The sequence below is a fragment of the Sabethes cyaneus genome, chromosome 3 (genome assembly GCF_943734655.1).
Source record: "Sabethes cyaneus chromosome 3, idSabCyanKW18_F2, whole genome shotgun sequence".
NCBI lineage: Eukaryota > Metazoa > Arthropoda > Insecta > Diptera > Culicidae > Sabethes > Sabethes cyaneus.
In genome coordinates, this window is record NC_071355.1 from 6,988,854 (window position 1) to 7,015,897 (window position 27,044).

General features: G+C 43.0%; 3 protein-coding genes across 3 annotated transcripts; 2 read left to right on the forward strand and 1 right to left on the reverse strand.

Annotated features, from left to right (window-relative positions):
- The first annotated feature begins 4,910 nt into the window (after positions 1-4,910).
- On the forward strand, positions 4,911-15,206 carry LOC128741753 (zinc finger CCCH domain-containing protein 14). The gene is made up of 4 exons (XM_053837768.1): positions 4,911-5,062; positions 5,120-7,961; positions 13,969-14,262; positions 14,327-15,206. Exons 1-4 carry the CDS (start codon positions 5,024-5,026, stop codon positions 14,578-14,580), a joined length of 3,429 nt encoding a protein of 1,142 aa, XP_053693743.1. The 5' UTR covers positions 4,911-5,023; the 3' UTR covers positions 14,581-15,206.
- A 7,474-nt stretch (positions 15,207-22,680) lies between these two features.
- Positions 22,681-24,165, reverse strand: LOC128743137 (mitochondrial chaperone BCS1). Its single transcript, XM_053839660.1, has 2 exons — positions 23,607-24,165; positions 22,681-23,547 (listed from the first exon to the last, which is right to left on the reverse strand). Exons 1-2 carry the CDS (start codon positions 24,067-24,069, stop codon positions 22,736-22,738), a joined length of 1,275 nt encoding a protein of 424 aa, XP_053695635.1. The 5' UTR covers positions 24,070-24,165; the 3' UTR covers positions 22,681-22,735.
- Positions 24,166-24,348: 183 nt separating this feature from the next.
- On the forward strand, positions 24,349-25,847 carry LOC128743021 (O-glucosyltransferase rumi homolog). The gene is made up of 2 exons (XM_053839528.1): positions 24,349-24,630; positions 24,694-25,847. Exons 1-2 carry the CDS (start codon positions 24,489-24,491, stop codon positions 25,761-25,763), a joined length of 1,212 nt encoding a protein of 403 aa, XP_053695503.1. The 5' UTR covers positions 24,349-24,488; the 3' UTR covers positions 25,764-25,847.
- Positions 25,848-27,044: the final 1,197 nt, after the last annotated feature.

Here is a 27,044-nt window from a genome sequence, read left to right on the forward strand (position 1 = left end):
ATCACATATAATAACTTGTCAAACGTCAACATATACTTGCAACCCCATACCACAGAGAACAGACATTCATCTTAATCTCGCGGGATGTGTAAAAACCTAAGCCGCCATATTGAAAGTAAGTGGTAATGCTCCCGTTACATGGCGCTCGCATCGCTGACAGGAGCTTTGGTTACTTCGATTGGATTTGACTGTTCATAAAACATTACAACAAACCGCCACAGAGAACAGACATTCATCTTGAACTCGCCACGTGTGTAAAAGCTCAGTCGCCATTTTGTAAGTATGTGGTAATGCTTCCACTACGTGGCGCTCACATCACTGACAGAATGAGCTTTTGTTGTTAATGTCTGTCAACGCGTATCAAAGCTCTCGTCATTATTTTAACTAAAGCATTCAACAGTTGCTACAGTAACTAACGCGATGTTTACCGCTTAAAATAAAAGTAAACATTTATCAAAAATAGTATTGTCAATTGCAAGGAAAATTGTACCATCCAAAGTGCGATATCGCTCATAAAAGTGCTATTTTGCATTAAATCGTTTCGGTATCTTCGGCGCACTTTATCGTTATCTTCCAAGCAATAAGTGCGCCGAAGATACCGAAACGATTTAATGCAAAATAGCACTTTTATTAGCGATATCGCACTTTGCATGGTACAACTTTCCTTGCAATTGACAATAACGATTAAATTTCTTTTTAACGTAGCAGAATGGCTTGCCCATAACTTTGGCCAATTGAAATTAAAACAGAGTTCATGGCGACAAAGGTGATTTCGATTACGAATTCAGTGTTTCGAGCCATGAACAGACCAAGAATACGCTGTGATTTTAGCGGCCGCCGCCTTCGAGGTCGATTAAACAAAGCCAAACGCTGCACTAACGGTGGACCTCGATGAAGTAGTACAGGTTTTCCGGTGCTAAAAGACGAAAAGGCTACTGCTAGTACCACCGCACTTTATGTAAAACCATGAAATGGTACGATCCGACGCGAAAAAACTCCAAATAAGATGCTTATTTCACATTTACAGTAAAAGTAAAATCAAAGAAAAATTTGAAATGCTTTCGATTTCTGTTTTCCATGTTTAGCCGTGTTTAACAAATAACATAAACAAATTCGAGCCGTTGCTACAACCGTTGCTACAGAAACTGATAATAGAGTTGCTAGTATTTCGAATATGCTGTTTATGGGCCCTATTCTGTAAGTCACGTCGAGTGTCACTTTGCTCGACTAGTCGACTTTTGGTATTATGTAAGTCACACGCGACCCGATTTTGTCGAGTAACTCGACTGAGTCCACCGCCAAAAAGCTAGTGACTAAACGGTTAGCAAGTGACGCCTGAGCTAGCTTTGTTTTGGTCGTGCATTGAGCCGATATGCTGCCCGTTCTTCTTGCACTCGACACTCGACAGTGACTGAGTCGAGCCGAGCTGCTCGACGTGACTTACAGAATAGGGCCCTATGACAAGAATATATAATAAATTTGGCAACTTGGATGTTGGGCAACTGGTGCACCATAAGAGAGATGTCGCTAGTGTCCTGTTCAAAAGTTTACACACCATTTGCATGAAATTTTATATGAACATAATTGTCTGTTCTCTGTGAAACCGCGTCGCTACAGTAACTATAGTAAACCAAATTTTGAAAAAAATACACCGTCAGTATACCTTTCTGTTGTATATTTGGGTATAAAATTGATATTAGGCGATGGCTAAATGGATAAATAATGTAAAAACTGCCGGAAATTCTGTTACCAACGACTAGCGCGCAACTACCGAACTACAGTGCCGCAGTATTTCTTCGGTTAAGACCACTTTTGTACTTAATAATAGCAATAAAGCATCTCATCGATAGCATCTCTGGAGCGAGTGATGTGCTACGTGCGCGTTTCGGGGACACTCTTGAGTCCTTTCGAATCGCGCAGAGGATTGCGGCAAGAGGATGGACTGTTTTGTATGTTTTTCAATAACGCTATTGAAGGTGTGATCCGGCAAGTGGGCATCGAAACGAGGGGAACGATCTTCAGCAAGAGTAGCCAAATCCTAGCCTTCGCAGACGACCTCGACATCATTACTAGAAACCTTAGAACGGCGAAGCCAATCTCCTCCAAACTAAAAACGAAGGCTAGGGGGATAAGGTTACAAATCAAGTGAGTAAGTAAGTACTATAACATCTCCAAATCCAACTTAACCGTCGGGTGCTGTTTTTCCAGGACATCAGGCATTGTGCATTTAAACATCACGATTGGAAAATTTGCTATGATTGAAAAGCAAAAAGCATTGTTATTAGCTAAAAATATGAAATATTTCTTTTGACCTTCTTTTGACTTTTGTTAAAATAATTTTATGAGATTAAAAGTCTTCTGGGTGTAGAAGAACGTTGATGTTTTGAAGTGCATTTATGTATTATGTCGCAAAAATGTATATTCCAAGTATCTCAGGTGCTAATAGTCGAACTGAAAAACCAACATAAGTGTTAGGTACAAGTTTTTTTGACGGTATTGTCAATTACAAGGAAAATTGTACCATCCAAAGTGCGATATCACTCATAAAAGTGCTATTTTGCATTAAATCGTTTCGGTATCTTCGGCACACTTTTTCGTTATCTTCCAAGCAATAAGTGCGCCGAAGATACCGAAACGATTTAATGCAAAATATCACTTTTATGAGCGATATCGCACTTCGGATGGTACAATTTTCCTTGCAATTGACAATATAATTCAATATCCGATAGCGCTTTTGCCTGTTTTCCAAAATTGATAAATCATCGCTACTCATTGCGATGAGTCAAAATGCGAGGTATTCGTTTTTGATTGGCATCACTAGCGATCAAATCATTGCATGAAAAAGAGTGAGTGGTAATTCGCTTTTCTCTCACTCCCATTAAATAATTCTTAGCTAGAAAAGCATTGCCAGAGAATTTGACGTTATGGAATCACCTTTGAGTATGTTTCGAACTGAATCAGTACTTTTATCGATGAATAGCAACATTGGTCGTTTATGTCCCCTTAATAGATTTGATATTTTTGGTCGGTAGATGTGTGAAATGCCATCTGTCTAAATTGTTCATCGGTACATACACTCACCGCACCGTTCGACAAACGGTATTCGTCGTCTCTTTTATTCTCTAGTGTTCTTATGGGAAACTGCGAGTTTGACGTCTCACTCGCTGTTCATAAGGATGGTGGGAGAACAAAAAAGTCAAATTTTAACCAAAAAGTTAAAAATTTCGCGAAATGGTTCACAGTCTGAGAAAATATTCGAAAATTATTGAAAAAGCTGTCTTTTATGTTGTTGTTAAAAAATAAAGAAAAATTAATTATGAACATACATTTCTCTTGAAAGTATTGAACCACATTTTCACCATTGAAAGCTGGATAAATTTACACTTTTACCCTTTCACAGACAAACAGACATAACTCTTGGAAGAAAAATTAACAAAAATTGTCGTACCTCACATTTAGCCTGAACACCAGCACCATCTATGATAGACATTCCCAAATATCAAATAGCAACAGGAGTATCCCTCGAAGTGGCAAGTATTTTTTATTGGGGAGTTCCCCTTCTTTCGTCAAAAAGCGCCAATATGACCAAAACGGAGATATTCCCAGCTAAGCCCAAATTTGAAGAATGGAAAACGAGTGTTATGTCTGTTTGTGGTTATGTGGTACAGCGCCAGCGCAAGCGAGCGGCGTTCTCGCGAAGCGACTGTTGTTTGAGTCTTGGCTTAAGTGAACAATTGAAATGATGTTTTTTTTGCGAATGGAATGAGGCTTTAGTGTTACGTCTGTTAGTCTGTGAAAATCATATGATGCACTCAAAATAATCTGCACATAACTAATGGAAAATTTCCATATGAAAATCCTTATGATTATTATGTGCCACATATAAACACAATCCGCCCAGAAGTACACATGAAAATTATATGCATATGAATAGTATGTGCATAGTATGTGCGCGTGTATATACATGATGTTTACCTCATTTTGGGGAACAGCTGATGCTGGAGGAACAAACCGAAAAATAGCGATTACTAGTTGTGTTTCTCCGGCCGCACTGCAGAGCACATGTTTCGCTCAAACTTCCCGTCCTGTTCCAAATTCAAGCACATATGTTGAAAATTTGCCGGTATTTAAGCTAGCGGAAGACGAAATTCATTCTGTACCTTGGTGACAAAGGAATGCATCTCTTTTGTTTACTGTTGTTGTTTGCCTCATTTTCAAACGCCAATACACACATAACTGGAAAGCTCTATAAAGTTCATTTACTTGGCACATGGAAAAAATCTATGTGTGAAACACATAGAAACTATACGAAAAGTTTTCTCAGTGTGGAATTTCATATGGAAATTTAGTTTTAGCACAGAGAACAGACTGCCAGGTAATTGACAAAAAGTGTGTAAAAGGTTTTTATGTAATCTACGAATAATTCCTTCAATAGAGCACCCCTCGAGCAGTAAGTGGCAAACTAAATCTTGATGTCGCTACCGTCGCTGCTATGTAACTCCAGCACAAAGAAATATTGATAAAGGTACATGGATATTTTTTGATGCGTTTGGCAAACTATTTCTGGAGGGCGCTACCGACAGATTTTACACACAAAAAATCGATTACTTCCTTCGAGCCTGTAATCTGTTCTCTGTGGTATTAGTTATGTGCAGAATATTTTGAGTTCAGCTTATAGGCTTATACCGCCACGGCGGCACTTTTGCCTCAAATTTGTCAATAAGCGTGCACTCGATTACCTATGCGCGTAACCCTTGTCGTAACCTGCGTGTAACTTTTCGTATGGAATCACCCTCACCTTCTTCGACTTTTTCGGCTACTTTTATTCGTGCAGTGAAAGTGAAAGTATTAAACGTCAAAATTCTGCGAACAAAATCGACAGCAGGGAAAAGTTTTTCACTCAAATGGTTATAAAAGCAATCGATGTAATATAAATCCGTGTTTCAAAGCGATTTGTTGAAATTGCTTCATTTTTCCTTCCCACTGTGGGTTTAGTTTCGAATCGGTTCGATAGGTTGTAATAATGGACTCACTCGGGTCGGAAATCGGTCAGAAGATGAGGGTAAGTAAAATCAATTGTGTTTCTAACTTTCCATTGTACTAAATATAAATATTACAGAGCGCTGTAAAGGCCAAGCTCATCGAGTTGGGTACTGGTTCTGCCTCGGGTTACATAGACGACGAGCTGCCGGATTATGTGATGATTATGGTGGCCAATAAGCGCTCCCGGCAGCAGATGGTGGATGATTTACAGCTGTTTCTAGGCAGCCAAACCGAAGTATTCGTAAGTTGGCTTCATCAGGTGCTGCAAAAGTTGGAAGAAGTTACATTGCCAGTGACGGCTGCTGCTTCCGCTGGAACAAGCGGCGGTGCAGGTAAAAATCCTAAGGAAGGTGGAAAACGTAAGGCTAGTGATCAGAAAGAAAAGAAGGACAAAAAGAAAGATAAGAAAGCGAAGAAGCAGAAGGAGAAAAGTCCAGAGGTTGTGGAGGAAATACTGACTCCACCACATCCGGCACCGCTTGGAGGTAGTTCGATTCAGGAAGTATTTGCTAATCAGCTGATTCAGAATGCAAAGAAAACTATGGAAATAGAAGCTACCGCTCCGAAGAAAGTTACTCGAGATATTACACCTCCGTTGCGGGAGGCTTCCAATACGCGTACGGAAAACGAGTTTGATATTCCAACCATATCGGAAATCGCTGGTCAAACTGCCCTGCAGAAGCACCAGAAGGAATTATCTGAGCTTGAAGAAATTCAGCAAAGGATTAAGCAAGCCAAAAAGCAGTTGAAAGCAATGGGCTCGGATGAGTCGGAAGATGAAGATTTTTTAAACATTAAAGCTAACGATGATGACTTGGAGAATATCGAAGAAGGAACCTTCGTAAAAAGGAAAGAAAAACCGAAAGATTGTACGTTGGATATTAACAAAGAACGGGAAAAGGAAAAACGTAGTGATACGCCACCTCCACCGATTCCGTCTGTCCCTCCGGCGACTAAGAAAAAATCTATAATGGAACGTTTGGGATCTAGACCGGATCCGAAAGTCCCTAGTGCCGACTCAAACGCGGAAACGGTTGCAAATAAAGCGAATATTATTAGCCTCTCAGCTCATCGAAGAGAAGAGCGCGAGCTTTACGTTCCGGTGTTCCGTCGTAAAGAAATGGAAGAGCAAGCGAAAGCTAGACAAGCTAGAACTACTGATAGAGCCAACCGCAGTCGAAGTCGGGAACGGGATAGGAGACGGTCACCGGTGCGAAGCAGATCTAACCGAAGAGATAACAGTCGCGACCGGTCTCGCAGTAGGCGCGAACGTGAGAAGGAGAGGGAACTTAATCGAACCCGAAGTAGCGAACGTGGCCGTGATCGAGATCGAGAACGTGATCGTGGCCGAGAAGTTGATCGGGAGCATAAACGGGAACGAGATCGTTATGCGGCGGATAAAGTTAGTAATGGAACCGAAATTCGATCTCGGATTGGTTCTCGAGTGTTTGTTCTTCCGCCCAAGCCAGAATACGTAGAAGAAGATGAGCTGGAAGTTCCCATACTCAGCGTAGTGAAAGTGCAGCCTCGTCCGCAGGTTCCTAAAAATAAGCAGCCCAGTAAAAATCTCCTGCTGAAAGCGATGGCTGAAGCGCAGCGTTCTACGGCAGCTAATCTCACTAAAACTATAAGTAATAGGGAGGAAGCACCCCGGAGGCATCATAGAATGTTGATAGAGATTCCGGGTGCGAAGATTGAACCGACACCCTCAGTGAATGTTACCTATGAAGAAGACGACGAGGAAGAGGTGGACATTGTGAATCATGTTCTAGGGATGGACGACGATGACGACGAGCTGCAGCAGATTCTCAACGATAACGACGAGTACATACCAGAACCAGTAGCCGTGTCTGTCTCTGGTCGTTCGGATACCGATAGCGATGGTTACGTTTATGTTCCTTCCAAAAAGCTGACATCCGAACAAAAGGCACCCGAGCTTCTCACACCCGAAGAATACGACCCAAAGGACCCTGCAGAAAATCCTAAATTTGTGGTCACTCTAGATGGTGCTTACAAAAAAGGTAGCCGTGTTTCGCCGAGCCACACGCCACCGCCTCCTCCAGTAGCGAAGCCAGCGACAACGTCAAAATCGAAGCTATCAATCAAAGATCGAATCGGTGTAAAGGTTTCGTCAGAGGACAAAAATAAAACACCCCCGACGAGTCGAGACGATGACGACGATCGTGTCCACCAAGAAACGCTCAAACGGCGAAAAGAACGGTTCAGCATTAAAACGACTCCATCGAAGGAGCGTAACAGTAAACGGAACTCCGCTTCCAGGTCACCGCCACAGCCACAGAAGCGCTCAAAAGCGTCATCATCTTCGGCGAAGAAATCTAGTCCCCAAAAACGGACGGAGAAATCATCGCGCTCTTCCAACTCTCATCGCAAATCGTCTCCCTCTTCGAGCCGAGATCTCAATGAATTGCTGTTGCAACGGACCAAGGAACTGCTGGTGGACGACAGTGTCTCATCGTCACCCATTTACATGTCCAAAACTGATTACGAAAAAATCGAACCGAATTCGTCATCACGAAAACGAAAGCGCGTTTCACCGATTCAGTTCTCGCTGACGGATGACGAAGCGGATGACAGCGACGGGGAGTACAATCACCATCGCGAACGGGAGCACCGGGAGAGGAAATCGGTGGAACGCCCGGCGGCCACCGGTATGGCAAGCGGCGATGAGGATAGCGTCGGCAGTCGCCATCAGGATCAGCGAAAGGAGCGTGAGATTGAACGGCGAAGGAGTAACGACGACGATCGGCGGAAAAGCAGCGGCAACAGTGCCGGTGCTGGTGCCGCCGGCGGCGGTTCGAGCAGTGGAAATGCAACCACAACCGGCGCGGAACCTAAATCACCGGCTAAGAAAATTAAGAAGTTGGAATCCAGCCGCAAGTTCGACGATATACCGCAGCGTAAGTAGAACATGTTTTTTTTGGTATTTTAGATTTTGTGTTTACGGTGTTAGGGTGTGTTAGGGTTTACGGTGTTAAGGGTGGGAGTTTAAAAATCTACGCTTCGAGGTCAAAAATCGATGTTCTATTCCTCAGTCTTATTCTTTATTGCGATGCATCGGTTTGTCGAACGAAAGTGGATAGTATTCTCCATTGCGCCAGCAAAATTAAATGGGCGAAGTGACGCGTTCGAGATAAATCCAACTAAATTACGATCCGTCGGTACAAATTCCTGATATTATCGAACAATTGGAAAATGCTTAATATTACACCCGTAATATTAGGCGGTTGCAAGATATTTATGAAGCTAAATTTCACAATTAAATAATGGTAATGCAAAGCTAAATTTAACAAACTATCTAAATATATAAAAATTAACGTGAGTATATATTTTTGTATGTCCAGCCATAAATCCAAAATGTCTTAACCAAACTTGGCAAACATGTTCCTTGATATGAGGGAATCAGCGTCAGAGGGGTTTACAAAGAATAGGAAGTCTCCGAAATAAGCAGGCTGCGCGATAAAAGGACGAACTAACTGAGGGGAAGTCAACAGGGGGGAGGAGGAACGTATCAGCAGAGTCGTTAGCAGCCTAGACCCGGGATGGTTCGTGCTGTTTCAAGTAGTCGTCTCCATTTAACACGATCTGGGGCCACCAATTTGCCAGTCGTCTCGGCAGAAGTCGCAAATCACTTTCGACTTCACTTTCGAGACATCTTGCACGTTGAGCCCCCATGTTCTTGGTGCTGGTTGGGTGGGGTTGAAGAGAACTGTTTTCGTTGCACTATCGTCCGACATCCTTTTTTTTGTATGCCAGAAGGGCATTGGGTTAAAAGGCCACTGCTACAGTCTTAATGATCGTCTTTTGTGGCAGGCCCCAATTGCTGTACACAGTTTACAGATCGCTCATACCCATTGTTGGAGTTGAGCGGAATAGTTGTAATCCTGTGCCCCAATTCGGTACATGGTGGCGTTTAGAGCTCCTTGTAAGCGACTTGACAATATGTACTGCGTCAAACTTTCCTCTGACGATAAGTACAACGTCGTCGGCGTAAGCAATGGTCTCATAACCAAGCTGTGATAGCTTGTGAAGGAGTGCGTCAGCCACCAGTGACCAGAGCAGGGGGGAGAGAACTCCTCCCTTTGGACATCCCTTGATCACCGAAATCGTGACCGACGTATCTCCCAAGATGCTGTAATTTGTCTGCTCGAGAGCATTGCTTAAATCCAGCTCATTGTAGTGTGGTCGATTCTCTTTTGACAGAGAGCCGTATTAATTGACGCGAAGGACGTGTTATCGAAAGCGCCTGCAATATCAAGAAAAGCACAAAGTGCCGTCTCTTGATATTTGAGCGATTTCTCAGTTAACGTCACTAAGCAGTGCAGTGCGGTTTCCGTAGATTTACCGTGTTGGTATGCATGTTGAGAGTTTTTTTAAAACTCATTGCGGATATAGTTATCCGTGATTTTCTCCATCAGCTTAAGAAGCGTTGAAGTCAGACTTATCGGTTTGAAAGCCTTAGGCATGGTTTTGTCTTTTTTGCCAGCCTTAGGTATGAACACCACCCTTACTTTCCGCAAATTCTCTGGGATATACCCCATGGTGAAACTGGCTCGAAACAGGTTAATGAGCTCGGACATTATAACACCGTTCGTTTTTTGTAAGAAAATTGGTAGAATACCATCCGGACCTGGAGATTTCATTGGTTCAAAAGAGCTGATCGAAGCCTCCGTAAACAATGTAATGACCCATTCCCCTGTTGCCCGCCTATGTTTTGTCCAGTGGTCACTGTCGACCCAGGGAAGTGCGTGTTCATCAGAACTTCCAGAGTTTCCCTGGTGGTAACAGTGAGACTCCCATCCTCTTTTTTCAATTGCTCTAGACCATTGCAATGGTCCTTGGACATCGCTTTCTGCAGACGCGTAGCCTCTGGCAGAGTTTGAATGCTTTCGCAAAATTTGACTCGTGATTTCCTTTTGGCTTTGCGTAGCTCAGCGTTGTATTTGGTGAGGGAAGCTCTGTAGTCTTCCCAGTCAGACGTGATTTTGGCCCTGTTAAACAGACGCCTTGCCTTCCGACGGAGATTGCTAAGCGTTTCATTCCACCAGGGCACATCACGGCAAACTGTTCGCGTGTTTACGGGACAGTTTGTGTTATACGCGTCTGTGATCCTACATTGCAGGTCACTAGCGGCGATATCCAGCTCAACTGGAGTTCGTATATTATTGTGACAGGAATTACGTGAGGCAGTCAGAAGATCCCTAAAGGAACTCCAATTGGTTTTCCTCGGATTCCTGAATTGTTCTCTCTTTAGAGGATTAGCCTCGATGTCGAAAATGATATGTCTGTGGTCTGATAAACTTGGTTCATCAGAGACCTGCAAATTTTTGACTTTGACTACATTGATTACATTGACATCGTTAGAAGTAAGATATTCAAGTAGGTACTCACCCCTGTTATTTGTGTCCGAGCTGCCCCATATCGTGTGGTGCGCATTTGCGTCGCAGCCTATCACGTACGGCTTGTTGACTGCTCTGCAGTACCGCACAAGTTCAGCAACCTCGGGCGGTGGTATTTCGTCCTTGTCCCCTGGAAAGTAGGCGGACGCAACGACTATCTCCTGCTTCCCTCTAGTCGTCGGGACTACCACCGTAATGGCAACGACGTCGCGTTGGATGAATTCTGTAATTGGAGAAAATGTTATTCTCTTATTTAACAGAATGGCAGTCCTAGGCTTGGACTGTGTATTACAATAGATCAACTTACCATTAGCGGCGGATAGAGCGAGGATCGTGGTATTTTTTGTTGATCCATGGCTCCTGGATCAGAGCAGCACTCAGCTGCTCTTTGGTGAACCTCCGGCATAGGACACTAGACGCGCCCTTGGCATGGTGGAGGTTCACCTGAATGCAGCGAAAGCTGCTCATTTTGAGGCAGGATTGCCGTTTTCAGCTTGATCCAATACTGGATCGAGCCTTGGCGAACGGGTACCAGCAGCATTTTCGCTGAGTTGAGCGGCTGGGTCGCTCACACCAGCAGGCTTCGGTTGCCGCAGGCGACAGGCTACAGATGTCCGACCCGCACTTGACGGCGGATTGAGCCTCTGAGGTCTACTATAGACTGGTGATTGCTGCGTACGCCTCTTGCGAGGTTTTCGCGTCGCTCGCCTAGTCTTCGCAGGATTGCATTGTTTAGGTGGCGGCGGAGCACTTCCAGAGGGAAGTTCCGAACTTTCCACCCTCAACGTTGCAGGATTGCATTGTCTTGGTGGTGGCGGGGCGCTCCCAGAAGGGAGTTCCGCTCGTACCTTCCTCGACTTTGCAGCAGAGACTGTTGCGCCTGTGTTGATCAGACCTCTGCCAACCTGTCGCATGCGTGCTTTGCCAAACATAAAATTTATCATAAAGCGCTGCTCAGCGATTTGACTTGCCGACTTTTGGTCAACCTCCATTAACAGTTCCACGGTCTTTCCACGCACAATGCGACGGCGTATCTGCCACGCTTGCGTCGAAAAGCCGTCGTTCTGATTCTGGAGGAATCTCAAGATTTTCTCGTCCGTGGTGCCGACACTGTCCTGGAAGTACCCTATGAAGGTGTGAGCCTTCGGCAGGTCCTTCGTGTCGTAGGCCCGTAGTTGTGTTCCTTCCCACAGGACGAGAGTAGATGCCGTTTGCTCCAGCCATTTGACCGTGTTCTGGTCAGAGCAAGCCAGTATCAAGTAGCCGTTCTTGAACTGGCAGCTCCTGAACTTGGGTCTAATGTCTGGAGTCTCCTGGTCAGCTATTTGATCCAGAAGAACGGCGCGGACAGTCTGGAGCTGATCCGTAGTGAGCAGGGAAACGGGATAATCAGCCGTAGTTATGGCTACACTGAATGCATCCACCATTTCCCTGTAGGTGCACCCCGAGGATGGTTTTGGTGCCGAAGGACCCGCGCAGGCTCGACTGCATGGTCTCTTTTTAGTGGGACCTTTGCTGCTGATGTTCGGCGACGCCGTATCAGCGGATCGTTGCCTTTTAGTAACGACAAGGTCCCGCTGACTAGGCTGGCCGGCCGGCAGAAGGACAAGTTCCTCCGCTTCGTTCTTTGAGTAGCCCTTGCTCCGATACCACTTCTGCCGTCGCCGTTGCGCGTTGGAGAGACGCTTGGCCACAACTCTTAGATGAGCTGTTAGATGAGGTTTTATCTACAAAAAGTTAAAAAAACGGATTTTAAGGGGGTCATGACAGAAAGTCAATTATATCTCGCAAACCATATGATGCAGATACTTAGTATCTTCGACAAAGTTGATGAAATGTCAATTTTTTCAAATTATACGAAAACGTCATTAGATGCAGAATACTTTTTTGTGAAATTTCTCCTAAGACGCCTAAACTCGAAAACGTCAGGAAAAGCGAGAAAAGACTTTTGACCGCCTTTTTCCAGAATGGTCCCACTGTGCGATGGCGCGTAGTTCTCAGCAAATTGCGGGTTATCTAGCTGCTTGATGTTCAGCCGAGAAGGACGGCTTTGACGTGTCTGGTACACGGTTGACAGTTTTGAGCGCACACATACAGCTACTAGGTGATGGTCACATTCCCCTTAGTTTCGTGATGCTAGAAATGAACCGGCGATATATGAGAACGGTGTCAGGCAATCTCCAGGTGGTTTTCTGGATATCTTTGCGTGAGAAAAAGGTGCTTCGGGTCACCAGGTCTCGGGAAGCAGGAAGTTTGTAGATCTATACATTTTTTCCCTACCAACCTGGGCGATCCCCGATGACGATCTTGATGTCCCGTGGCAAGCAGCTGTCATACGTTTCCTCCACCTCTGCGTAGAACGCTTTCTTCTCATGCTCGGGCGTACCCTCGTGTGGGCAGTGCACGTTGATGATGCTGTAACTGAAGAAACGGCTCTTCATCCTCAGTAGACACATTCTCTTGTTGATCGCCTTCTAATCTATCACGCGATCCTGTACTCTACCCAACTCTACAAAGCCAGTTCCCATTCGTTAGTAGTGCCACTGCGTTAGTAAAACTGGGCCTTTCCTCCGTGGATCTTCCAAACCTTTGCTCCTTCGCGACAGATTTCCTGCAGACCCACGATGCCAAGATTGCGGGATTCAAGCTGTTCGAGCAGCACGCTGTGGTCACCAGCGAAGTTTAGCAATCTGCAGTTCTAAGTACCGAGTATCCATTTGTCGTCGTTGTTTCGTCGCTTATAGTGCTGAGACAACACGCTAAGGTTGCTCGTATTCTAGCTTGTACCACGAAGACGTAGGGATAGCAGAATCAGTATTGCTGTATCCTTTGTATTTACAGTGCTACAATGCTAGTACCTCTTCAGCGACTAAGTAAACGTTCATTTAATCATTAAAGAGTTACTAGCATTGTAGCGCCGTGACTACAAAAGATACAGCAAAACTTTATTCTGCAAATTCTAGATAATAACTAATTCTACAAATGTCCCATACAAAACTTTGTCAAATTTTGCTTGGCTGAGACGGTACGGTCAAATGAATGCGAATTGAGTCAAAGTGATCGTGCCCACCCTGATTGTATCCAAAAAATGCATACGCCACTTTTTTGCGATAAGCAGACCGTTTATTCTCATAACTTGGTGTAAATCCCGTGAAAAGCAGGTTGCTATGCTAGATGATTATGCGGGAAGTTACGTCAACTATGCAGAGTAGCTCTATTTTCCCAAATTCATAGTCGTCGGAGGACCATCGTGACAGTACTGTCACGTCCCGTTCAGCGTCCCATATTGACACGAGGGCGATGATCCTCCTTCCCTCCACTAAGGTGGCTCGTATCCTGGCTGGTACCACGAGGAGGTAGAACAACTCCTATCATGCTGGATAAGAGGCTAAGAACTGTTATGGGATTTATTTACGCATTATCCAGCCGTTTACCCAACAGTTGCAATAAGCAGTGTTTTTTTAATAATTTCCAGAAACTTTAATATTAACTAGATTTTTTACTCCAGTTCTCAGTTCGGTGTCGGTTCCCTCGGACGGGCTGTCCAAGAGCAAAGGCATCATCAAGGACCGGTGCAAATATTTTCCACTCTGCCGCCAGGGAGATTCCTGCGAGTTTCTGCATCCCAGCACGATGTGCAAAGCGTTTCCGGCGTGCAAATTCGGCGATAAATGTCTCTATCTGCATCCGTTTTGCAAGTTCGACAAGACTTGCAATAGGTTGGACTGTACCTTTATGCACACAAAACCCCTGCCTGCACATGGAATGGGCTCCGTTGGTGGACCTTCGGCGCCACCTTTGGGTAAGTGAACGTTGCCAATCTAACAAGTTCGTTAAAATAATCCGCTTTTTTGTTATTCCACTAGCTTCCTCAGTCGTTCCGGTGTCCAACTATAAAACAATATCGGCGAAGCCGTTGCCAGCGCTGTGTAAATTCTATCCAGGGTGCACAAACGGTTTGTGCCCGTACTACCACCCGAAGATGTGCCGCTTCGGGAAGCACTGCATGAACAAGGTAGAGTGCAACTTCTACCATCACGAGCTCCCAGGCGGAGTGGGCGATTACCACGAGGTACCGCCGAAGGATAAGTTTAAGTGGATCTCTCCGTTCACGGCTTAGTGCCTGCCACACTGCATCGTTCTAGCTTCGCTACGACCGTGGCGATATACTGTGGCGGGGTTCGGTTCTCATTAATTTTTCTTTCCGGTATCGTTTGTTTGGCAGCACATGCCTACATACCGTAACCTAGCAAGGCAAAATTCAGGTGTTTTATTGTTTTTGTAGTTCTAAGCTAGAAATATTTATTATTCACATTTTGCTTGCATCAAAAATAGCAAACAACGCGTTTTTTTTACTGAAAAGTCAGTAGAATTAGGAAATATGTTTAAAAACACACCGCTTTAACACATTCAATTTGTACTGTTCAATAGTTTCCGTATTGTTTGAATTGCAGTGCCCCAGCGACTCTCATACTAATGTAAATAAATACACGCACCGGAAAAGTGTTACATTACATGTCAGATATAAACGGTGGAGAATAATTGAGTTTATTATTTCGTTTGAAAAACACACAGAATTTGCGTTGTAATGGTAGCCTACACAAAGCAGAGTTGTTTCAGTGTGATTCAGCGGGCGAAGAGTCTTACTTGGCAAGAATGAAATAATTTTACTTTTCATTACTTGTAGGATTACAGACTTAAGTATAACAAATTACGTACCGTGAATTTTGAACAATACCATTAATATAATCGGTTAACATAATAGCTGTGTCGGTAGTTCGGAAATGAATACTTTCAGAGATCCGAAGTCCATGCAATTTTTGTTTCAACCCTTTACCTACACAATTTAAAAAAAGCACAAACGATTTTAACTGATCGAAGTAAACCACGAGCGCAAACGACCGCGAGAAAAGTTTCACGCCGCAAATTTTTCATTTTTAGTTTGATTTGGAGCTTTTAACATCTTTTCCGGAATATTTTATATGAAGTATCGATGGTGTTCATAAACCACAAGTTGTAAACTGGACAGAAGCGAAACTATATTGAAGTAGGTACCTTCGACACACTCGAACTTGCCGTCTGAAAGTAACATTTTCGTGGATTTGCTGACGAGGAAGGGTCTACACCGACACCGAAGTCTACGGCCTCTTTCCGGTTTTCTGCTAAAACTACTGTGTTACCTGACTCATAACGCACCCCTATTTCCGAAATTCAAAATCTCATGCTTTTATTTTTGGAGTAGACATGTAATTTCTTATGTTATATAGTTACCGTGGAAGCACCAAATTTGACGCGGTTAAGAAATTTTCAATTTTAAACATTAATTACAAAATGACGGTTTGGCCAATAAAGTCAAGGTTTTGCACAGTAATAGTTAGACTAGCAAAGAATATGTAAAAAATAAGCAAAGAGTAAATATGCATTGAATTTTTTATATTTTGTCAAGTTTTTGTGAGACGCTAGGGGTTCCTAAATTGACGCATGAATTTTGCAACGTGCCTTATTTGACGTGAAATGTTCCTTATTTGACGCACTTGAAAAATTAGTATAATTTTACAAAAACGACGATGTATTTTGTATTTTAGATAATTGCACATTATTTTAAATAGTTACACAAGGTTTTCGTTATTTGTGTGGATATATTTCACCCCAGTTTTTGCGAAAACGTTGGTAGAATTGGGACAGCCCACAGCCGATATGTTTATATTGCAAACACAACCAGGCTATTCAAAAATCTGACATAATTTGTGTTTAACAATGAAAATTCTGGAAATGATTTTCCTAAAACAGTTGTACATTGTTTTGAATGACAGCTAGGAAAGTATCAAGATTCAGGGTGTCGTAGGAAAAACTAAATTAGCCACTTACCGGAAACTGCAATAACTGCGGGATTGGGTCAGTCAGACAAACGAAAAAAGTGTCCTAATTTAACCTAAACCAATATTTTTGATTGCCCTACCCGTTTAGGGAACTTGATTTTACTTATAAGCAAAACAAGTTATTTACAGTTTATAGGACCTCTTCTCCAACGCTAAAACCATATGTTTGCCCTGGGAAAGTGTTTTCTGTAGCTTTTTCCGACGAACTGTGGCCTCTGTAACACCTAATGAGACGGTAAACTGTTAAATCAATATCTTTCTTGGTGACTTACGAGATATTTAGTATCGGAATAGATGACATACTTTTTATATCTTACTCTGTAAATAATAAGGAACACTAAGAGCCTAATTTGACGCAAAACATTTTTGTCCAGAAATAAGCTAAAAAGCTTTTACAGTTCGAATAACGTATACAATATATTAATAATACTTAAGTTTTAACAGTTTTCGAAGATATTAGAACAAAAAAGCACTTTTACGCGTAAAAAAATATAAAACATAGTTGAGTGTTTCTTTAGCGTTTGTGCTAAGGTAGGAAAAAAATGGCGCATTTGACAAACACCCTTTCTGTTTATTTTTTATTTACAATTATAAATGACCAATCAAAAGCTTTTTATGGCATGAATGCGTTTCATAAGTGTAAACAAAGTGTCAAAGGTACACTTTTGCGAAATATTAATAGTCAAGATAAGTTATTATAGAAAATTTCTGAAAAGTGCGTCAACTTTGGACCCGCGTCAAGTATGGTGCGTCCACGGTAATATTTGTATGCTCTATTCGAATTTATGATCAATTTAACGAAAAACCGCCAAGTTAGTGGGTTACGATACCCTCCCCCGTATATAACGTATATTCGTTATGAGTCAGGTAACACAGTAGTGCCGTAGCTTGCAACATTTAGAGCTCCTCCAGTACTTTATATCGGCCCCCATCCAGCTCCACCTTGGCACCAACACCATTTGGACTCCTTCGTTCCCTACTTACAACCATGTATTATACCAACCATGAATAAAAGAGTTAGAGGAAATGCTCCCATAAAATTTAAAAGGGAAAAGCAAAGTAAACTGTTTTATTCATACGGCCTAAGTAGTAAATCCCAAACTTGCTGCTTACAATTTAAAAAGCTCGGCTTACAATTTAAAAGAAGGTCGTCAGAGTCCTGTTGCATTTTACTGATTTCAGTACCTACTTGTTGCGACTATCGTTTTGTTGAGAATAGAGTTGCTAGTAATATGTGATAATCTGTTATGAACAATTATGACACATAGAATCGCGTATCTATTTTTGCTGTTAAATTAGATCCGACCTAATTCTATCACCTAAAATGTTGTTTACGGTGAATTTTATTATCAGTGAATTTTATAAGTATATTATCGACACTACGATCTTTAATTTAATAGCGAAAATAATTGATCAATTTCAAGCTCAAATGTTTACGTTGGCATCACTCCATATAAACGTCCGTTCCCTTGGCAACGTACAACGGCGGTCGCGGATTCGGAATTGCAATCGAAACGAAGTGAGTTTTTCCTATCATTTCAAGTAAACAATTTGAGCAAAATGATTATAATATCTGTCTAAATAACTGTTCGGGTGGTAAATTAAAGTTTTTTGTGCCTCAAGTTAAGTTTCGCGAGTGATTTGACGGCTGAAACGGCTGAAAAAATTAATGGAAAACCGACGGTGAAAAAGTGAAAATATAGTCATGAATTAATTGGTTACTAATCTCAGTATTTAATGTAATTAATGACTGAAAAAGTAATTGAACTTATAGAATGCAATGTTTAGTGCTTCGAGATGCAAGATCTTATTACGGCTAGCAGGTTAGTTGAACTAATTTTATATTTTTGTGATGGTTTCCCGAGTCTATATGAGCATGTTGCTTGGTGATTGCCATATGGACTCTGACGACCTTGTCGTTAAAGGCCTCTTTCACTACTATACAGTTGATTCCGATGATATCAATGTCATACGCAAAACCATGAAGCATGTGAGGTGGCATGATGATAGTCCCATTTCCTTCCACGTTTGCTCTTCGGATTGCACCTTACGAGATAATGTTGAATAGCGGGTTAAGGCACAAACAGAATGCAGCGTTTGATTTGATTTGATTTGATTTGTATTTCGAATATAGGCTTTAAGCCCTTTACCCATTCTTAAATATATACTACAACATAGGCTTACAAATAAATAAATTTCAATACGCACAAAATTACAATTGTCTTAAAAATTAAAAGTATTCGATTTATCGTAATTGTGCTCTAAAGTATAAACTGAGTCTATGTCTTATCACATCCGAGCTCATGCCAATGGTTATAACATGTTGCAATGCATTGAAGGCGTTCATGAATCGGGAAGTCGGTTCGTGCTATGAGTAATTTCTAGACCTAAAAGGTGGGTCAAAAATCCTACGTCGTCGGAGCGTGACTGCACTGTCATTAAATATCAATCGACTGGTCAGAGCTTGGATGTTTGTTCGTGCTGAGAGAATGTTTGTGAAGAATATGATATCGGCAATCTTGTGCCTCGAATGGACCGTATCAATATCCACCAAAGAACAGAGATCGTGGTAAGGCGGTAGTTGTTCTCCGTTCCATCCGAGATTCCTGAGAGCGAATCTTACAAATCTCTTTTGAATTCCTTCGATGCGGTGTATGTGGGTTATATACAGCGGGCGCCAAATAACGCTAGCGAAATCGAGCTTGCTTCTGACGAGGCCTTTGTAGATCGCTGCATGAGGGTCATCGAGATCACGGCCAAATCTTCGGACAAGTGCGTAAAGCTTCAGACTCTCATTGATGACATTGTCAATGTGCCTATTGAAGGAGAGTGAGCGATCAAAAGTTACCCCCAGGTCGCGGACAAATTCAGCTCGCGGAACTACATTGCCTCGGTATGCGTAGTCAAAAATCACAGGATTAGCTTTTCTGGTGAAAGTCATAACAGAGCACTTACTCGTGTTTACTTTCAAACCACGGTTTTCGCAGTACGTTCCTACATGACCTAAGTCGAGCTGTAATTTCACGCAATCATCAATAGATTTGATCGGAAACAAGATTTTCACATCATCTGCATAAATCAGCATAGTTGCATGGGAGAGAACATCTGGCAATTTGTTCATCAGAAGCACGAATAGCAATGGTCCTAAGTGACTGCCTTGTGGTACTCCTGAGTGCACAGTAAACGAACGAGATTTGTAGCCACGAATTTTTACAAATTGTACTCTATACTTGAGATAAGATTTTAACCAGTTGTACAACGAGCCACGAATGCCGAAATCTTTAACAGCCTCCAAGATACTATTAATGTCGACTGCATCAAATGCTTTGCTCATATCTGTATATATGCAATCCACCTGAAATCCCTTAGAAATGTGATCTGTAACTGTAGAGCTGAATTCACAGAGGTTTGTAACAACTGATTTTTTCTTCAGGAATCCATGTTGCACAGGAGAAATACGGTTGACTACATTGTCGTAAAGGCGACTGTAAACTAACGACTCGAAAAGCTTCGGAATAGCTGACTGGATAGCAACTCCACGATAATTTTCCACATCGTCTCTGGCCCCTTTCTTATGTATTGGAGTGATGTGCGAGATTTTCCAGATTCCCGGAAAATGGCCAGTAGCTAATGACACATTGAACAAGCGCACAAGAGGCACCGCAAATTCTAGACGGAACTCTTTCAGGATTCTATTAGCCAGCATATCCGGTCCTATACCGTTTTCTACACACGTATTGGATAATTGGTATGGTACATCGTCAGTATTAACGGGCAATCCGGGGACGCTGCCAGTTGCTGCAGTAAAAACACTTTCGAAAAACTTTGCGAATAGTTCAGTCGATGATTGAACATCAGCAGATGTGACACCCTTGTAACTAACACAATCCGGAACGCCAGCACTCTTTCTTCTACTGTTCACAAATTTCCAAAACGATTTGGGGTCTCTTTTCAAACGAGACTGAATGTCTGCGATATAAACCTGATACGATTCCCGATGAGCAGCCTTAAACATTCTCAGTATTTGTTTGTAGTTTGTCACGTTTTCGTTTGAAGGAGACCGACGCATTCGTTTCACAGCTGCTCTTTTCTCCTTCATTAAATTTATAAGCGCTGGTGTGAACCATTCCGGATAACTGTGTGAATATTTTTGCCGTTTCGTCATCACCGGAGAATGACGAGAAAATATGTCAAAAATTGTATAATAAAACAGCAGTGCATTATAATCAATTGAATTCTCGATAACCACCGTATTTCCACATCCAATATTTAAAATGTTCATTGATCGGAGAAACTCGCGCATTCTTTCCGCTTGTCTTTGATATTCCTCGCAGCCGTGAAAAATTTCTTCTGATATAAACAGATCATCCGCATCCGTCAGCGTCAATTTGACAGTAAACCCATGGGAAAACTGTCAGAATAACGCTGACGGACGCGTTGACGCAGCATTCTGTTTGGGCCTTTAGAGACTGAATTCCCTTGCTTCAGTCTATCCAACGTGCCCATCCAGCGTCGTACGAATCAGCTTAACTAATTTCGTTGCAAAACCGTGTTATAGCATTATTTTCCACAGTTCATTTTGTTTCACTGAATCGTACGCCGCCTTAAAGTCCACAAACAGATAATGAGCTTGCAAGTTGCATTCTTGGAACTTGTCTAGTAACTGACGCAGGAAAAAACATGTTATTCGATCCTTACGAAAACTTACAGCTTGGTATTCGTAGAAGAAAAAGTCCGCTAACGGTCTCAATCTGCAGAACAGTATACGAAAGATCTTGTTTTGCTCATCTTAAAAAGCCAAACATCTGCTTCTTACAAGTGTCAAGTACTTCTATTTTCTGCTCAACCGCTGGTCTGCCTCCGAATGATGCATGCATACTGTTTTCTCGTACAACTTCGCATTTTGCGCAGATAAAGTACAACTAGAGCTTCACTATCGGTACCCCTGGAGATTACCCAACCAGACCGGATGGTGCCGAAAGCTACACGTTATCTCTCGGCCTGGATGAAGCCCCTCTTGAGGACCGTTGGAATGCCGTGAAAATAGCCAATACCAGTGTAGCGGAGTACGTGCTAGGCCGCGTGGCACCGAATCGACGTAAGAAATGGTTTGACGAGTGCCAGCAGCTATTGAATGACCACCCGTCAAAATGTGGAACGATACAAACAGAAGCGTAGATAGCAAACCCGACTCTTCCAGGAGAAGAAGCGCCATCAGGAGGAAAAGGAGTGCGAAGAACTCGAGTAGCTGCACTGCTTTCACGAGACACGAGACTCAACGAATCTCGCAAAAGGCTTTGTGTCGCAGCCCGAAAAGTGCAGAGATGAAGATAGAGGTATCTTGACTGACGCCCGTGCGGTGATCGAAAGGTGGATGCAGCACTACGCTGAGCACCAGTGCAGCAAGCAACGTAGATGTGCGATCCCCATCGATAAGGGATGGTATAGAAGCCATCTGATCAACCATGGCCAATAGCCAAAAGATTTGTGGGAAGTTGTCAGGCCGGCTTCATGGAAAGTCGGTATACTACGGACCAAATCTTCACACTGCGGCTGATCCTCCAGAAGTGCAGCGAATTCCTAGTCCCCACGCATCACCTTTTCATTGATTTCAAAGCCGCGTTTGATAGTGCAAACCGGCAGCTTCCCAGACCTACGATGGCTACGATGAATGGGATGCAGTGCATTGTTCGAGAATCTCGGGTGGATTGTTGAACCTATTCGAATCTTGCAGGGGACTTCTACAAGCAGATGGTCTGCATGCTATTCAACATTGCGGTTGAAGGTATTATAAGACGAGCGGTGATCGAAATGCGGGACACGATTTTCAATAAATACAGTCAATTTACACGAGGCAGTACCGTGGTATTCAACGGGGATGATTTTGAGGTAGTCGACGACTTCGTATACCTTGACTCACTGGGAACAGAGGACAACAATACCAGCCGTGAGATTAAAAGGCGTATTATCAGCGGAAGTTGCACAATCTGAACCCCCGTACAAAGTTCATACTGTACAAAACGCTAGTTAGACCGGTTGTCCTTTACGGGCAAGAGCGTGGACATTGCTAGAAGAGGACCTACGAGCACTCGGATTTTTTGGAATGAGGGGGGTGCTAAGAATCATCATTGGCGGCGCGCAAGAGAACGACGTATGGAGGCGAAGAATGAACCACGAACTCGCGTGTCTCTACGGACGTCTCTGAACGGATGCGTAGGGCAGAACATGTTGCTAGAATGCTAGAAAAAAATGGTTTTCGCATCGAATCAATCTACGAAATATAGCGTGCTTATGTTGTGCTTTGCAATGAATCGGACAAAACGGTTTGAACTTTCGTCCATAAAATTTATTGAATACTTGTCTAAACATTCTTCTGTTTGGTCCTCATTAACCGCATCACGAGCCCTCCCAGATGGAGTCCACATTCTGTACAACCGTCTGTTGGTCAGACATCTTGTGTATCATGAAGTAGCCTTGAATCTGGGCTGGGCTTGCCTCCCGGTTGGCTTTCAGCACGTTATCCGCGAAGACTTGGGCATTCCGAACAGCGTCTTCGCCGCTGTAGAAACGCATAAACATCTGCTCCAGTTGATGTCTGCTGCAGTAGCCGACGTATTCTTTCACATCAACCCGACCGGGTCGTATCAGTGCCGGGTCTAGCCGTTCCAAGTAGTTTGTCGTCATAAAGACGATTCTGGCCTCGGTAGAGGCCACACCATCTAGGCAGTTCAGCAACCCGCTAAACGTAACACGATTCAGCCCTTCGAAGGCAGCTTTCTGCTGCTTGGTATCCTCTCTTGACACGAACGCAGCGTCGATGTCTTCCAGTAGAATAATCGACTGCTGAGGGGCAACATTCATCAGATGATTTAAACGATCGTCAGTTAGACCCCGCTCGGATAGGTTCAACAAACAAATGCCGAATTCGATTTCGCCTGCCAGGGCGGTAATAAAACTCGACTTTCCGCAGCCCGGTGGACCATACAGCAGATAACCTCGCCGGTAAGGAATTCCGCGATCAGCATACCACTGTGGATTACGGATAAACTCACGGCAATCACTCAGAATTCGATCCGATACGCCGTTGTCCAACACAACCGACGTTAAGGGGCGCCGCTTACGAGGATGCCCAAAAGGACGCCATTCGGAGCCCATGGCAGTGTACATAATAGTTTTGCCTTCGGTATTCTTTAGAGCCAGTTGTCTAGCTGAAAGTACAAGATAGTTAAATCGATTTGAATGTCTGCGAGGACACCGCATCAAGTACCTTCTTCTAGAATTTTAAAGTACAGATTTTTATTTCTGCCGAAGGCAGTCAATTGAACCGTCTCCCATGGAACGCCCATGTGCAGATCGAGAGTATGCTGTTCCCGCGCTCGATCAACTTTAATCCAGGTCCCTCCGTAACGCATGATATGCGTTCCAATCGAGGGAATAAAATCGTACTTGGTTTTTATGTGACCGGTATCCTTCTGCAGAAACGACGTTTCAACACTCAAATGCTGTGTATGTTTGGCTCCCTTCTGGGTGATCCACTGGAGCAGCCACTGGTAGGACTTATCCCGACAGGGAACCTCCAGCGTAATCATGTAATGCCTCCGAAAGAGAATCAGCGCACCCTGCAGTCCTTTACGTAACAACGCAGCTCCAGCGCCGACACCGAACAGCCCGAAGCCGGCCCCGAAGTACGGGTTGTCCGACAGAGCTGCGACGTATTCCGTGATGGTCATCGCGTCTCAGTTCAGCACAAAATGTGAAATAACTCTCTAATTCGGTTTTGTTTGACTGGCCATTCACACTTATAAATATAATGCAGTCGTTCACAGCCAAAAACACAAATTTACGTTTTCACGTGTAGCGTTTCGTGACGTTTCTATCATGATTGCGAACAACGGGGACAAAACAAAAGCGATTATTCAGAAACACCAAGAGCATCAACAAACGGCGTTGCGAGATTTGTAACTGTAGTTGTATGCGTTCATTGATCTGGCATTCTTTCATAAAACTACCTGTTTTGCTTCCAGTCCAGCTAAAGAAAAGAAAGCAAAGCGCTTGTAAACAATTTTCTATTCGCTCAAACATTCCTGTTGATCTCTAGAATTTCATTCATTTTGTGATATAAATCAGTAGAAACATTTAGTTTAATATCATGCTGTACAACTATTATAGTTTAGTATTATTATTGCTGTCCGTACGAACCGGATTCACCGGTGAAGATGTGTGCAAACCCCAAACGTCGTGCTCGAAGGAACCATCTGAAGAAACACAATCCACCCATCTGTACAAATCAGGTAAGCAAATAATATGAATCAATCCATAAATAGTGACTAATCGTTTTCATTTCCAAACGTAAGCTGACAATAAAATAATATCGCTAATCGAGCAAGCCCTAGCAAATTACGCACCCTGCCAGAAGGCCAACTGCTCGTGTCACGCCGATGTTCTCAAGGCTGACCTGCGGCCGTTCCGATCCGGTATCAGCCACCATATGGTCGAGCGAGCCGCAACATTCGGCACCAAATATCAAATCATCGACCGCCGGCTGTTTCGGCAGAAGGATTGCATGTTTCCGGCTCGCTGCTCCGGGGTGGAACACTTCATTAAACCCCATCTGAGCGGTCTACCCAACATGGAACTGATCGTCAACTGCCGTGATTGGCCACAAGTCAACCAACACTGGGGTCACCAGGAAAAACTGCCCGTGCTTTCGTTCAGTAAAACTGAAGACTACCTGGACATAATGTACCCAACGTGGGCCTTCTGGGAGGGAGGTCCGGCTATTTCTCTGTACCCAACCGGCCTGGGACGGTGGGACCAGCATCGCAGCTCGATTGGGAAAATTGCACAGCAACAGTGGCCGTGGGATAAGAAGAAAGGAAAAGCTTTCTTCCGTGGATCGAGAACGACAAACGAGAGGGACGCTCTGGTTTTACTGTCCCGCCGGAAGCCGGAACTGGTTGATGCTCAGTATACGAAGAATCAAGCGTGGAAATCACCTGAAGACACGCTGAATGCGGAACCAGCAAAGGAGGTGCGCCTGCAGGATCACTGTCAGTATAAATTTTTATTCAATTTCAGAGGAGTTGCGGCTAGTTTTCGCTTCAAGCATCTCTTCCTGTGTAAGTCTTTGGTGTTCCATGTAGGCCACGAGTGGCAGGAATTTTTCTATCCTTCCCTAAAACCATGGGTGCACTACGTGCCGGTCAAGGTGAACGCGGGTCAAGATGAGCTGGAGGAACTGATTCGATTTTTTGTGGAGCATGACCATCTGGCACAGGAAATAGCCGCTCGTGGTTTCGAGCACATTTGGAATCACCTGGATATGAAGGATGTCCAGTGTTACTGGAAAAGGCTGCTAAGGAGGTACGGTAAACTTGTCAAGTACGAAGTGCAACGGGATGTCGATTTGATCGAAATATTTTAAGACAAATCGTAAGACGCTAAGTGTTTTATACAGTTAAGATTGACTTCTAACGATTCTCTTGCTGCATTTGTATTTGAAATAAATATTCGATTTACAGTATAGCAAAAAATTTTAATCTTATGACATTTCTGTTTTTATTTTATACATAATGTTGCGCCCTAACCGCGAATCACTCAGGGTCCCTGAGTCAGGGACATTTCTATTATCAGAATAGTATTTAATTCTAACCAACAAGTTGTGGCATTTGAAATATTAATCCTGTCGATACTATTTAGGCCATTGCAAATCATTTTAAAAGTTTTTGTCACCCCCCCCCCTGGAAATTGGCTTAAAAAGTCGGCGGATAAAAAAATAATTTGTAGAACATGAGTTAAATTTGAAAAATGAGTGTACGAGTTGAATTAGCTTCTAGCATGAAATAGAAAAGGAAATTCAAACTGCGGAATATCCGAAAATCGGCCAAAAGAAATTCTTTCGTTTTTGTCTTTATTTCGTTGACTTTTGCATGGAAATTAACAACGTATATATTAAAAGTAAAAATAGATTTGGTTTTTACGTTCAAACTTAACATAAAAATGCCAAAAATCCATATTTTTTTTGCTCGATTAAAAAATTCTCTTTGCCTTTACCCCCCCCCCCCCCCCTTCAGTGGCCCAACACCGAAGGGAGGGGGGGGGGGGGTTTAAAACGAAGGGACAAAAACTTTTTAAAATATTTGTAATGGCCTTATTAAATACTGAGAAAAATGAACGTTATGACCTACAGACCTCATCAGTGTTTGCATGGTCGAAATTCAGTGGCAAATTACATATCTTTGCAAATAAGTAAATACATAGTAGAATTAGAGGAAAAGTTTTGTCTTTGCCAATCCATAGATTCAACAAGATTGATAATTTGTATAGACTCTTCACTACAAATTCTGAAAGAGTAGCTTTTTACAACCTGTCGTCATAAGCAAATAATCTAAAACGAGTTTAGGGGTATTATTTGATGACATAAAAGTATACTTTTAAATGAGGACACTGCCCAGGTAACCAATAAACATTTCCAATGCTATTCAAATGCAATCCAATAAGCATTTAAGTCATCTTAAATGCTACTTAACAGCTATTTTGGCTAAATATACGGCTACTTTACTGCTAACCTTCTTATAGTGCTGACAGTGCTCATTTGCAGCTGATTACTGACACGAAGAATTTGAATAGAACTTTGGATGCCAATTTACAACACCTATGGAGTCAAAAAGCTAATATACAACAACGTGCAGTATAAAATGCCAGA

Coding starts and splice junctions, on each gene's coding strand:
- LOC128741753 (XM_053837768.1), top strand. CDS start 5,024: ATGGACTCACTCGGGTCGGAAATCGGTCAGAAGATGAGG. Junction 5,063..5,119: donor AAATCGGTCAGAAGATGAGG/GTAAGTAAAATC, acceptor TAAATATTACAG/AGCGCTGTAAAGGCCAAGCT. Junction 14,263..14,326: donor ACCTTCGGCGCCACCTTTGG/GTAAGTGAACGT, acceptor TTATTCCACTAG/CTTCCTCAGTCGTTCCGGTG.
- LOC128743137 (XM_053839660.1), bottom strand. CDS start 24,069: ATGACCATCACGGAATACGTCGCAGCTCTGTCGGACAACCCGTACTTC. Junction 23,548..23,606: donor CTTTAAAATTCTAGAAGAAG/GTACTTGATGCG, acceptor TTGTACTTTCAG/CTAGACAACTGGCTCTAAAG.
- LOC128743021 (XM_053839528.1), top strand. CDS start 24,489: ATGCTGTACAACTATTATAGTTTAGTATTATTATTGCTGTCCGTACGA. Junction 24,631..24,693: donor CACCCATCTGTACAAATCAG/GTAAGCAAATAA, acceptor TCCAAACGTAAG/CTGACAATAAAATAATATCG.